At 40.0% G+C, this 14,883-nt stretch overlaps 1 protein-coding gene across 1 annotated transcript in view; it reads right to left on the bottom strand.

Moving 5' to 3' along the window:
* TTN (titin) overlaps positions 1-14,883 on the bottom strand; it is a 284,036-nt gene that overhangs the window by 230,624 nt on the left and 38,529 nt on the right. Inside the window, exons 38-43 of the mRNA XM_007450732.1 lie at positions 14,498-14,758; positions 13,838-13,979; positions 13,584-13,749; positions 11,368-11,599; positions 9,631-9,915; positions 9,279-9,404 (exon numbers count right to left, since the gene is read on the bottom strand). Coding sequence (XP_007450794.1) covers positions 9,279-9,404; positions 9,631-9,915; positions 11,368-11,599; positions 13,584-13,749; positions 13,838-13,979; positions 14,498-14,758 — 1,212 coding nt within the window. The remainder of the gene's footprint in view (positions 1-9,278; positions 9,405-9,630; positions 9,916-11,367; positions 11,600-13,583; positions 13,750-13,837; positions 13,980-14,497; positions 14,759-14,883) is intronic.

A 14,883-nucleotide genomic window follows, 5' to 3' on the forward strand; every position in this document is an offset into this window, starting at 1 on the left:
AGCTCTACCCACCACCAGTCCCTCCCATCAGGAAACGTACACAAGCCTCTTAGATAGCCTCATCCACCAGAGGACAGACAGCAGAAGCAAGAAGAACTATAATCCTGTAGCCTGTGGAACAAAAAACACATTCACAGAAAGACAGACAAGATGAAAAGGCAGAGGGCTATGTACCAGATGAAGGAACAAGATAAAACCCCAGGAAAACAACTAAATGAAGTGGAGATAGGCAAACTTCCAGAAAAAGAATTCAGAATAATGACAGTGAAGATGATCCAGGACCTCGGAAAAAGAATGGAGGCAAAGATCGAGAAGATGCAAGAAATGTTTAACAAAGACCTAGAAGAATTAAAGAACAAACGAACAGAGATGAACAATACAATAACTGAAATGAAAACTACACTAGAAGGAATCAAGAGCAGAATAACTGAGGCAGAAGAACGGATAAGTGACCTGGAAGACAGAACAGTGGAATTCACTGCTGTGGAAAAGAACAAAGAAAAAAGAATGAAAAGAAGTGAAGAGTGAAGAGCCTAAGAGACCACTGGGACAACATTAAGTGCAACAACATTCGCATTATAGGGGTCCCAGCAGGAGAAGAAAGAGAGAAAGGACCAGAGAAAATATTTGAAGAGATTATAGTCGAAAACTTTCCTAACATGGGAAAGGAAAGAGCCACCCAAGTCCAGGAAGGGCAGTGAGTCCCATACAGGATAAACACAAGGAGAAACATGCCGAGACACATAGTAATCAAATTGGCAAAAAATAAAGACAAAGAAAAATTATTCAAAGCAGCAAGGGAAAAATGACAAATAACATAGGGAACTCCCATAAGGTTAACAGCTGATTTCTCAGCACAAACTCTACAAGCCAGAAGGGAGTGGCATGAAATACTTAAAGTGATGAAAGGGAAGAACCTACAACCAAGATTACTCTACCCGGCAAGGATCTCATTCAGATTCGAAGGAGAAATCAAAAACTTTACAGACAAGCAAAAGCTAAGAGAATTCAGCACCACCAAACCAGCTCTACAACAAATGCTAAAGGAACTTCTCTAAGTGGGAAACACAAGAGAGGAAAAGGACCTACAAAAACAAACCCAAAACAATTAAGAAAACAGCCATAGGAACATACATATTGATAATTACCTTAAACATGAATGGATTAAATGCTCCAACCAAAAGACACAGGTTTGCTAAATGGATACAAAAACAAGACCCATCTATATGCTGTCTACAAAAGACCCACTTCAGACCTAGGGACACATACAGACTGAAAGTGAGGGGATGGAAAAAGATATTCCATGCAAACGGAAATCAAAAGAAAGCTGGAGTAGCAATACTCATATCAGATAAAATAGACTTTAAAATAAAGAATGTTACAAGAGACAAGGAAGGACCCTACATAATGATCAAGGGATCAATCCAAGAAGAAGATATAACAATTATAAATATATATGCACCCAACATACAAGCACCTCAATATATAAGGCAACTGCTAACAGCTAGAAAAGAGGAAATCGACAGTAACACAATAATAGGGGGGGACTTTAACACCTCACTTACACCAATGGACAGATCATCCAAAATGAAAATAAATAAGGAAACAGAAGCTTTAAATGACACAACAGACTAGATAGATTTAATTGATATTTATAGGATATTCCATCCAAAAACAGCAGATTACACTTTCTTCTCAAGTGCGCACAGAAGATTCTCCAGGATAGACCACATCTTGGGTCACAAATCAAGCCTCAGTAAATTTAAGGAAATTGTAATCATATGAAGCATCTTTTCTGACCACAATGCTGTGAGATTAGAAATGAATTAGAGGGGAAAAAATGTAAAAAACACAAACACATGGAGGTTAAACAATACATTACTAAATAACCAAGATATCACTGAAGAAATCAAAGAGGAAATCAAAAAATACCTAGAGACAAATGACAATGAAAACTAGACGATCAAAAACCTATGGGATGCAGCAAAAGCAGTTCTAAGAGGGAAGTTTATAGCTATACAAGCCTACCTCAAGAAACAAGAAAAATCTCAAATAAACAATCTAAACTTACACCTAAAGGAACTAGAGAAAGAAGAACAAACAAAACCCAAAGTTAGCAGAAGGAAAGAAATCATAAATATCAGAGCAGAAATAAATGAAATAGAAACAAAGAAAACAATAGCAAAGATCAATAAAACTAAAAGCTGGTTCTTTGAGAAGATAAACAAAATTGATAAACCATTAGCCAGACTCATCAAGTAAAAGAGGGAGAGGACTCAAATCCATAAAATCAGAAATGAAAAAGGAGAAGTTACAACAGACACCACAGAAATACAAAGCATCCTAAGAGACTACTACAAGCAACTCTATGCCAATAAAATGGACAATCTGGAAGAAATGGAAAAATTCTTAGAAAGGTAGAACCTTCCAAGACTGAACCAGGAAAAATAGAAAATATGAACAGACTAATCACAAGTAATGAAATTGAAACTGTGATTAAAAATTTTCCAACAAACAAAAGTCCAGGACCAGATGGCTTCACAGGTGAATTCTATCAAACATTTAGAGAAGAGCTAACACCCATCTTTCTCAAACTCTTCCAAAAATTGCAGAGGAAGGAACACTCCCAAACTCATTCTATGAGGCCACCATCACACCGATACAAAACAAAGATACTACAAAAAAAGAACATTACAGACCAATATCACAAATGAATATAGATGCAAAAATCCTCAACAAAATACTAGCAAACAGAATCCAATGACACATTAAAAGGATCATACACTGTGATCAAGTGGGATTTATCCCAGGGATGCAAGGATTCTTCAATATATGCAAATCAATCAATGTGATACACCATATTAACAAACTGAAGAAGAAAAACCATATGATCATCTCAATAGATGCAGAGAAAGCTTTTGACAAAATTCAACACCCATTTATGATAAAAACTCTCCAGAAAGTGGGCATAGAGGGAACCTACCTCAACATAATAAAGGCCATATACGACAAACACACAGCAAACATCATTCTCAATGGTGAAAAACTGAAAGCATTTCCTCTAAGATCAGGAACAAGACAAGGATGTCCACTCTCACCACTATTATTCAACATAGTTTTGGAAGTCCTAGCCATGGCAATCAGAGAAGGAAAAGAAATAAAAGGAATACAAATTGGAAAAGAAGAGTAAAACTGTCACTGTTTGCAGATGACATACTATACATAGAGAATCCTAAAAATGCCACCAGAAAACTACTGGAGCTAATCAATGAATTTGGTAAAGTTGCAGGATACAAAATGTATGCACAGAAATCTCTTGCATTCCTATACACTAATGATGAAAAATCTGAAAGAGAATTTAAGAAAACACTCCCATTCACCACTGGAACAAAAAGAATACCTAGGAATAAACCTACCTAGGGAGACAAAAGACCTGTATACAGAAAACTATAAGACACTGATGAAAGAAATTAAAGATGATACAAATAGATGGAGAGAGATATTATGCTCTTGGATTGGAAGAATCAATATTGTGAAAATGACTATACTATCCAAAGCAATCTACAGATTCAATGCATTATCTATCAAATTACCAATGGCATTTTTTGTGGAACTAGAACAAAAAATCTTAAAATTTGTATGGAGACACAAAAGACCCCGCATAGCCAAAGCAGTCTTGAGGGAAAAAAACGGAGCTGGAGGAATCCGACTCCCTGACTTCAGATTATACTACAAAGCTACAGTAATCAAGACAATATGGTACTGGCAAAAAAACTGAAATATAGATCAATGGAACAGGATAGAAAGCCCAGAGATAAACCCACGCACCTATGGTCAACTAATCTATGACAAAGGGGGCAAGGATATGCAATGGAGAAAAGACAGACTCTTCAATATGCGGTTCTGGGAAAACTGGACAGCTACATGCAAAAGAATGAAATTAGAACACTCCCTAACACCATACATAAAAATAAACTCAAAGTGGACTAGAGACCTAAATGTAAGACCGGACACTATAAAACTCTTAGAGGATAACATAGGAAGGACACTCTTTGACATAAATCACAGCAAGATCTTTTTTGATCCACCTCCTAGAGTAATAGAAATAAAAACAAAAATAAACAAATGGGACCTAATGAAACTTAAAAGCTTTTGCACAGCAAAGGAAACCATAAACAAGATGAAAAGACAGCCCTCAGAATGGGAGAAAATATTTGCAAGCGAATCAACGGACAAAGGATTAAACTCCAAGATATATAAACAGCTCATGCAGCTCAATATTAAAGAAACAAACAACCCAATCCAAAAAGGGGCAGAAGACCTAAATAGACACTTCTTCAAAGAAGACATACAGATGGCCAAGAAGCACATGAAAAGCTGCTCAACATCACTAATTATTAGAGAAATGCAAATCAAAACTACAATGAGGCATCACCTCACACCAGTTAGAATGGGCATCATCAGAAAATCTACAAACAACAAATGCTAGAGTGGGTTTGGAGAAAAGGGAACCCTCTTGCACTGTTGGTGGGAATGTAAATTGATACAACCACTATGGAGAACAGTATGGAGGTTCCTTAAAAATCTACAAATAGAATTACCATATGATCCAGCAATCCCACTACTGGGCATATACCCGAAAAAACCATAATTCAAAAAGACACGTTCATTGCAGCACTATTTACCATAGCCAGGTCATGGAAGCAACCTAAATGCACAGCAACAGACAAATGGATAAAGAAGTTGTGGTACATATATACAATGGAATATTACTCAGCCATAAAAAGGAACAAAATTGGGTCATTTGTTGAGACATGGATGGATCTAGAGACTGTCATACAGAGTGACGTAAGTCAGAAAGAGAAAAACAAATATCGTATATTAACGCATGTATGTGGCAGCTAGAAAAATGGTACAGATGAACCAGTTTGCAGGGCAGAAGTTGAGACACAGATGTAGAGAACAAACATATGGACACCAAGGGGGGACAGCCGCAGGGGGGTGTGATGAATTGCTGGTGGTGTGATGAATTGGGCGATTGGGATTGACATGTATACACTGATGTGCATAAAATTGATGACTAAGAAGAACCTGCTGTATAAAAAAATAAATAAAATTAAATTTAAAAAAAAACGTAGCTCTTTCCACACAAGGATTTGAACCATCGTAAAATGATAGAAAATAAAAACCCCCAATCAAGGATAAATATTACTATGTTGTTACAGTTTAAGATGATGTGTACTTTAAAAAATATTATACTTCCACTAAAGCAATAGCCCTGTAAGTCAAGCGTGGATTCAAATTTAGTTACTTGTTTTAAAAGCCAAAAATCAGAAGCCATCTTGTTTTTGGAATGTGGTCACTATATTACTTCCTTTTCTCAATACCACCCATGGGGATCTGCTAATAGTCCAATCCTCTAGTTTTGTCTGCACTGTTGCATAAATATTGGCTTATGAATATTCCCCTGCTTCCCACTAGGGTGGTAGTTATAAACTACAAGTTCCCCTTTTAAAAAAACAAAGCTTTTTACTTCCTTAGGTAGCAAGGTAAGGTAGGAAATGGAATCCTGACACTACAATTTACGAGCTTTGTGACCTTAGACATGTCAGTTAATCTCTGGACCAGTCTTCTCATTTGTAAAATAAGATGCATGATAATTCATAGGCTATTCATGGGCTATAAAATTGCTGTGTGAATTCAATGACATACACAGAGGAAAGGGCTTCATAAACCACAGGCACAAGTCAGTCATTAAAGCGAGAATGTCTAACATCACAAGGGATCAGCAATAACTTACCTAATAAACAGGGCCATAGGATATACAAGTAATACCATCATCACATGGGATGTAAAAGTCATCCTACAAATACTTGGTTTGTTTGTTTAAACATCAATGGAAAGGGAAGGATGGAGAGTTTGGTACTCTCTCTCCCTCACACGGTTCCCTGCTTATTCTTCCTGACAACTTCTTCCTTTGGTGAATTGAGTGAAGCAGGAGGACAGGCATGAATTGCCAATAATAAATGAGCTAAAGGGCAAGACCTGTCTTGGTAATGGACTTGGTACTTCTGACTGCGCTGCCACTATCTGTGTCAGTCACTGGCCTCTCATGGCTTCTGTGAGGCCACCCCACTGCCCCAGTTCCTCACCCCCACCACTCCATTGTATTTGGTCCCTGAGTCTCGTTCATTCTACCTCCTGGACTCTTGCACAATCTACCCCCATCTTTCTCTTGACTCAGTTGTCAACACTTTCCAAGCCTATTATAATATGATAGCCTCTCTGCTGGTCCGTTACCTTCAGCCTCACCTCCCACATCTGTCCATTCCTCCTTTCATGATCAGAGTGCTGTTTCTAAAAAGAAAACCTGATCATGTTACCCAGGGGTTTCAAAATCTCTCAGTGGCTCCTCAAAGTAAACAAGATAAAATCTAAAGTCCTAAGCACAGAATACCAACACTTTAGGATCTGGCCCTTGCCTTCTTTTCTAGCTTTTCGTCCACTCATTACATCACTTTCCAACCATACTTAAACCACTTGTTGCCAGCACATGGAGTGTTCTGGCAAGCTTTTATGACTTTGTAAATGTTGTTCTCTGCCTGGAGCACGACTGTGCTCATGAGCCTATTAATTCTTCAATGTGCTGTCTGTGCTTCTTTCTCCAGCTCTCTCCCAGACAGAGAGCACTGAGTAGGTGGGCTGTTACAGCACTTACAACCTTGGGATCTAGCTGTGCATGCGCGTCTCCTCATCTACACACTGAGCTCCATGAAGGCAAGAGACAAGTCCTGGCATCCCTAGAACCTAGTATAATGTCTCAATAGCAGGAACACAGATGTTGGTAGCTTAAATGAACAGTGGGCATTCCTCATTGCTAAACTAATTATTTATCATCTCACTTAGCTAGCTGCCACTCTGTAAGCCACCAAATGATACTGACCATTATTTATAGAATGAGCACTAGCAAAAAGCTAGCTTTACTACAAGTTTTAAAATTCTACTTTTCCAAACTTCTCTTCCACCAGTAGGTGGCACCAGAGACCTTCAACAGATAACATTTCCACTTAACAAAAGCACCACCAGATTGCTCAGGACCACGCTCCATGCTTCAGCAAGTACTGAGTTCCCAAAAACATGAGACTGGGGCCTCTGCAGATTCATATTTTTTTCCCAATTTGTAGAAAGCAGAGCTGCACTTACTTTCTTAAGGGAAGCTGTGTGAATATTTTCAGTCTGAGGGGCATGAAACGTGATATGGTGAGCTTTTATTTTAAAAAGGCATTTATTCAGTGAATTTAATTTTTGTCATATAGAAAATACATTTATGAAAGGGTTCTAAAACCTCTGTATGTGTATTAATATTACCACACATAGAGAGTTAATGATCACATGAATTTATAAAGTCCATTCAAATATTTAAGGACATCAGTCACATTGAAAAGATATTTTTCTTTTTCTACCCCAATTGGAGTCTTGTAGAGAGCTTCAAATGTATGTTTGCAATGCCTTAAAGGCAAACTATAAAATGACTTATAAACTAAAGAGCATTATGCAAATATAGTTAAGACTACTACTTTAGATAATCCATATACATATGTTTATTTGAAAAAGTTCCTCTAAAAATTCAATGAATGGATAAATTCTTTAGTATGGCTTTAGTGAATTTGATATTAAAATGCATTTTTCTTCTTAGTAGGATATCACCGAATCAGTCCTCATTTCTTAATATTTGGCATTTTTCAAATACCATGCTCTGAAGTCACAAAGTCTATAGTATTTATCTATGTTGGTCACCCAATACCAGACTTTTATGTTTCTATAACTCCTCTCAATGGTTGTAATAAAATTAATGTATTGAGCACCAGTCACTTGCTAGCCATGCCTGTAAGTGCTTTATATACCTCATATCCTTTAATTATGCTCATAAAATCAAACAGGTCTATTTGGTTTCTAGATCAGCATCTCCATCCCAGAGGAGGAAATCCTTAGGTGATAGAAGCCCAACTGAAATACTAACTTGCTTAAGAAAACGGCTCTTGGCAAGGTAGAGACTGGGCCATAACCCAATGCGAGAAGCACAATAAGCAAAACAAACGTTTATTAGGAGTGCTGTGAGATGCCCGAGCTTGGAGAATTTCCCTTTGTGGTGGTATACAACAGTCAAGCAAATGGGGGAGTGATTTTCATTCGGGATAAGGTTGATTTACCCTGTCCCTGTGTGAGGTAGGTCTACAATTATAATTGGCTAGAAATGCGCTGTAAACATTTTGTCTCATTCTACTAAGGTCAGACTCCTGGGGTGAGGGGAGGGGCTGGTGGTTCCGGGAAATATGCACCAATTAAAAATCATAACAGCTAACAGATGGAGGGATTACTGTATGAGGGCCGCTGCGATATGTGCTGATGTGGGTTAGCTGACATAATCATGACAATGATCTGAAGCGATTGATATCAGCCATTTAACAAGCATTCTTTTGTCCGATCAACAATTACTTACCGAGTATCTACTATGTATGGAGCTATTCTAGGACAAGTATCCACCCTTGCTTTCACAGAGCTTTCCTTCTAGTAGCTACTGCTTTTCAGGCACCATGTTCTCGGTACTAAGACAGAATCCCTGCCCTCATGAAATGTACATTCTAAGACTGAATGCAATATTATCCTCACTTTATTCACGAGGGAAAGAGAACCAGAGAAATCAGGTGTTTGCCGAAGGTCAGAGAAATCAGGTTTGCCGAAGGTCACAGAGTGGAGCCAAGACTCAAATCCAACCTCTCTGATCATAACACCCCCAGTTTTGTCCACTACAGGATACCACCTTCCAAAGGGATATGGCTTTTCACACAAGCACTGTCCATAGACTGAACAACGTCTTACATATAAATGGACTCTTAAAACATATGTAGATGCCACTATAATTAATCTAATAATAATTGTAGGTTTTGTCATATTTTTTCAAGAGATAACAGAAGTGTAACTACAATCATAAAGAAAATATGACATTTTTCAAGTTTAAAACATTGAAAAACACTGAACTCATTCTTTTTTAAATTGTAGTTTAAAAAAACACATAACATAAAATTTATCACCTTAACCATTTTTAGGTGTACAGTCCAGTAGCGGAAAACACTGATCTAATTCTCAATTCAATAATCCAAGTAAGTCTTCTGCAAGATGCCCATGAAACTTCAAATTATGCATGAGACGTAAGAAAACCTTTTCCTCACATCATTCTTTTTAAATATTAGCAACTCTACCTTTGCTTGTAAACCTACCTGTTCCAGAAACTCTGCATTGAAAGTGGGCTGGCCGCCCCTCAGAAGTGACAGTGTCCTGAAGTGGGGTGACGATGGCAGGAGGATAAACTGGCATTTCCTGATCAGGAGACACAACTTCTGGAACTAAAGGAAGGGACCACAGACTTGTCAGGAGTAAGTCAGCCTACAGACCTCACAGAATGAAGCATGCAGATTTCTCTTAATTTATCTGGCAGTGGAGCCCTTTCAAAGTTTCCAAGTTAGGTAGCAATCTACTTTTAGGAGCTCCAAGTTGTATTTTTAAATGCCCTGGGAGGAGGCAAAAGCGGGTTTCTTAGGTTTTACTTTAAGCTGAGAAGCAGCAAGGTACCTTCCACAGAGAGCGATGCTGAGGTAGTGACAATTCCATAGTCATTCTTGGCTTCACAGGTATAGACAGCCGCGTCCTCTGGGAAGGCTTCAATGAGCAGAAGTGTGTACTCTTGCCCATCGTGAAGGAATTTGCACTTGAAACCCGTGGAAAGCAGCTGCTCTTCCTTGTACCAGGAAATTTTGGGCTGTGGTCTGCCGGATATCACAGCACAGAAGCGGGCGGGCTTGCCAGATTGCACGGTAACAGGCTGGAGCTCCTGCAGAATTTGGGGCGGTTCTGGGGCTGGGAAGAAAAGAAAACAAATAGCCCATGAAAACACAGGAAAGCACAGGAAAATCTACATTAATTTGTTGCCAGGTGGTTATGTACCCTGAAACAGAACTTTGGAATGGTGATATCTTTACTTGCCTCAAAATATTAGAACATTCTTTGCGCTACGAAGGAAAAAAAATTGGAATTTTGTCCCTAAGTAGAGGGAGATACTTTTGATATTTGGTGCGGGGGTGATGCTGGGAGTGCTGAGTTTTTCAGCATAACATGGTCACCCCTTTCCTGGCTGGGATCTGGATCGGGGTGACAATGGACAGTCCTCTAAAGAATGCTAGAACACTTCCACATGCTACCTATTTTTAACAGTCGTTTGGGCAAATCATGTGGTGATGTGGCTCATCCCATTCGGGTTCGGTTTTCAAGTATTTGTGTATATGTGATAGTCATTTTTAATATACAGGTGCCAGTGAAGTGCAATCAGTATGCATGAATGAATGAATGTCATTTTAGGTCTAAAGGCAATTAGGTAATTTTTTAAAAAATTCAGCTTTCCCGTTATGCTAATTAAAACATATTCTTGGTGTTGTGATGACTGAGGGAAACTGGGCCGTTCATGGAACCAAGAAAGGGGGAGAAATGACTTCTGTGAGGCTGATTTCTGACACAGCCATATGGGTAGACCTTTACTTCTCTGTGCCTCAGTTTCTCTACCACTAATACAGAAATAATAATAACTGGATACCATGACCATTTGGTCTTCTAGGGACCAAGGGGATGTTGGCAATATGGTTCATTTTTATGAAACTTGAAATTACTCTTACTGTTCCTTCATCTGTCTCAGGGGTATTTGTTCAGACACGTAGGACCCAAGGTCAGGACAGGAATGGATCTAGACCAGCCTCAGATTCGGCTCTAAGGTTTCTAATGAGGAAAGTGGATGGTTTAATGGTGCTCCTCTGAGGACTTGGTAGCATATGGAATCCCCCACTAAAGTCAGACCCTGGTCCTAGGGCATGGAGCTTGCCGGTGGCTTCCTAGGTTCTCCCAGGCATGCCCTAAGAGAGGCTGGAAATGCCCCACCAGAGACTGGAAATGCCCCATCACTTGGTATTGCTACTAGTATTCAAGCAGTTAGGGCCAAGGGCAGAGAGCTAGAACAGCTGAAAACTGTACCTAGAAACCCATTTGGGGTCTATTATAATTGACATACAGTGGATGTTCAATAATGTTGACCAAACTAAATAAGGATCAAGCCATTAAGTGCCTTCTGAAAATGACATCTTGGTCATTTTAACAGCTACCATCCCATTTCCACAGGTATAATATGAAAATAAATGTAATAACTTCAAACATATGAGTACCATGGGTTCTTGAGAAATTGCCTGGAAACTACCAGAACTTCAGTAAGTTGAAAGGGGGATTATTACAGGTGGATGCACAAAATATGTTAATATCTCTACCTACCATTGACGTAGAGGGTAACAGAACTCCTGTTCCTTCCTGCCACAAAGGTGTATTCACCAGCATCGCTATGCCTGGTCTCAGAGATAAACATCCGGTGGATTCTCCTCTCCACCACATACTGGTGTCGTTCTTGAACTTGGAAATTGATTTCAATGCCGTCTTTATACCAGTGGGCATCTACATCATCTTCATTGACCTCAAACTCAACGACAGCACGTTGTTTCTCAATAACCTTTTAACGGAGCAACAGGAAAAGAAAATTGAAGCCCTGGTTTCCTTTCGGTTTTAACCTGTTTCCAAAACAGCTCATTTGAAGAGCATGTCAAACCTATATATTATGATATAGAAAACTGACTGGTTATAGCACATTCTAAGTTTTCCTGCATATCCTTGGACAAAAGGTGCCCATACTTCTTTTGCTTACATCTGCACGGAGGCAATTATTTCACCCTTAAATGTTTGCTTCTTAGTTAATCATAACAGAAATAATGACACTGTGCGGTATTTCCCTGGTGGCGCAGTGGTTAAGAATCCGCCTGCCAGTGCAGGGGACACAGATTCAATCCTTCAATCCCTGGTCCGGGAAGATCCCACATGGCGTGGAGCAACTAAGCCCATGTGCCACAACTACAGCCTGCACACCACAGTGGCTGAAGCTCGAGTGCCTAGAGCCTGTGTTCCGCAACAAGAGAAGCCACTGCAATGAGAAGCCTGTGCACTGCAACAAAGAGTAGCCCCCGCTCACTGCAACTACAGAAAGGCTGTGCGCAGCAACAAAGACCCGACACAGCCAAAAGTAAATAATAAAATAAAATAAAAATAAAATAAAAAAGAAATAATGACACTTTACATCTGAAGGCTGTTTATCATTGACAAAGTTCTTTTAAGTTACTATTCAATTTGATTTCATATGATGTGAACCTTGTAGGCTAGGTAGGAACTATTATCCTCATTTTTTTTTTTTTTTTTTTTGCGGTATGCGGGCCTCTCCCTGCTGTGGCCTCTCCCGTTGCGGAGCACAGGCTCCGGATGCGCAGGCTCAGCAGCCATGGCTCACGGGCCCAGCCGCTCCGCGGCATGTGGGATCTTCCCGGAACGGGGCACGAACCCGTGTCCCCTGCATCGGCAGGCGGACTCTCAACCACTGCGCCACCAGGGAAGCACTATCCTCATTTTTAAAAGTGAGAAAATCAAGGTTCAGAATTGGTCAGTAAAGGATGGAGGACATATTTGGGCTATCTGAGTATGCATTGAAGGCTTTTTCACTCTGGCCTAACGTAATGCCTGGCTCTCCTTGGATGAGCAAATACGATAAACAGGAGCTCAAGTGATACTGCTCTTCACATGTTATCTCCCCGTTATATCACGTGGGAAGACTGGCACCCATGAGGACAAGCCGTACATGTGCAGTCGAGAGCGAAGGTGTTTGCTCAGCATCCCTGCTAGGAATCCAGCTTTGCTCAAACTGGTCTTCCTCTTGGACCTCGGAGGGAGTTTTCCCAGTCAAGTCCCCACACAGCTGCCTCTCTGAGGTAGAAGGCTTCTGAGAAAATGCCACCTTGTTCTGAATTCCTTTAATTCCAGTTGCTGTGCGAACACCACAATTTAAATTTTACTTCCTTTAGGGTGGATGTTGCTTGGTAAGTGGCCATTTGACAGTGAAGTGTCTACAGCTGCTTTCATTAAAGTATTTAGACAGCTGGGAAGGATACACTTATCCCCTAAGCGAGAGGAAACTGTGACTAAGTTGATGTCAGCACAAGAGTGTAAGCTGGTAGGGATAAGCTGATTTCATTTGTTTAGAAGACTGTGGTTAGAAGATTTAAAAGTCAAAAAATTAAGTGACATTCTCTATGAGGACACAGGGATGGGGAAGGGTAAGCTGGGACGAAGTGAGAGAGTGGCATGGACATATCTACACTACCAAATGTGAAATAGCTAGCTAGTGGGAAGCAGCCGCATAGCACAGGGAGATCAGCTCGGTGTGTGTCCACCTAGAGGAGTGGGATAGGGAGAGCGGGAGGGAGACGCAAAAGGGAGGGGATATGGGGATATATGTATATGTACAGCTGATTCACTGTGTTATGCAGCAGAAACTAACACACCATTGTAAAGCAATTATACTCCAATAAAGATGTTAAAAAAAATTAAGTGACAAAATGATAGATTAGGAGCTACTGATGACTTCTCCAAAAATTCAGCAGGTGGACAATTACCTGAACCTCCCTTTTAATGCTTCGGATGCGAACGTCTCTGCCCTCTACAAAGAGGCTGGCAGTGGACATGTTGCCTCCAGCCACCACTGTGTACTTCCCAGCATCAAACATCCGGGTGGATGGGATCAGAAGGCGGTGGACGTATTTCTCCTTCTGTATCTTTATTCTATGGAAGAAAGGGAAATTGAGGTTTAACGTATGATGACTCAAAGGAAACTGGGAATCACTGGGATGTGGCAAACAAACCAACGGACCTGTCCACAAGCTGCAGCTCCTGGCCATCTTTCATCCACTGCACAGTGATGTCAGGTTCAGAAACTTCACATTCAAACATGGCTCGCTTCTTCTCGAGAACCTTAATGTCTTTAATGTGTTTCCTAAATTCTATATGACGAGCTGGAGAACAGCGTGTAAAAAAATTAATCTTTCTAAAAGCTTTGCTAAGATATAATTCACATTACTATACAATTCACCCAGTGAAAGTATACAATTCAGTGGCTTTCAGTATATTCAGAGTTGTGTAACCATCACCATAATTAATTTCAAAGCATTCTCATTACCCCCCAAAAAGCCATGTACCCCTTAGCCATCACCCTCCAGACCCCTCCCTGTGTCCTCCCCTCAGACTTAGGCACCAATCTATGTCTCTACAGATTTGTGCACTCTGAACTTTTCCTGTAACTGGAATCATACAATATGTGGTTCTTTGTGACTGGCTTCTTTCACTTGGTATAAAGTTTTTTAAGTTTCATCCGTGTTGTAGCATGTATCAGTACCTCCTTTTTATTGCTGAATAATATTGCATTGCGTGGATATACCTCATTTTATTTATCCATTCATTAGCTGATGCTCTAACATTTTATACAGTGTGTTTGCCATTTATTTTAATGGATATGACATTTATGAAACCATACCTTCCACATAGAGAGTGGCTGTCGAGGTAGCTTTTCCAGCCACAAAGGTGTACGCAGCAGCATCCCCAAAGTGAACATTCCTGATGTTCAGTGAGTGGGTGAGCTTTTTGGTTCTCATCTGGCACCTGTCAGTCGATTTGATTTCCACACCATTCTTTAACCATTTGTAAGAGATGCCTTCATAGTTCACTGTTACCTCAAAGGTAATGGTGTCTTTTTCTTCAGCATTGATGTCCTTCAGCATGGATGTAATCATGATTGCTGCAAAGGGGGAAGGAAATACACCCGAGGAGATTTTGTGTCAATACGACGGTGGGTTATGACAGGCACAGAATGAAAACTTGGAATGTTCTTAGTACGTCTGTTTAGGTATCACAGTTCAGAGA

Source organism: Lipotes vexillifer, unplaced genomic scaffold, assembly GCF_000442215.2.
Source record: "Lipotes vexillifer unplaced genomic scaffold, Lipotes_vexillifer_v1.1 scaffold29, whole genome shotgun sequence".
Classification (NCBI taxonomy): Eukaryota; Metazoa; Chordata; class Mammalia; order Artiodactyla; family Lipotidae; genus Lipotes; species Lipotes vexillifer.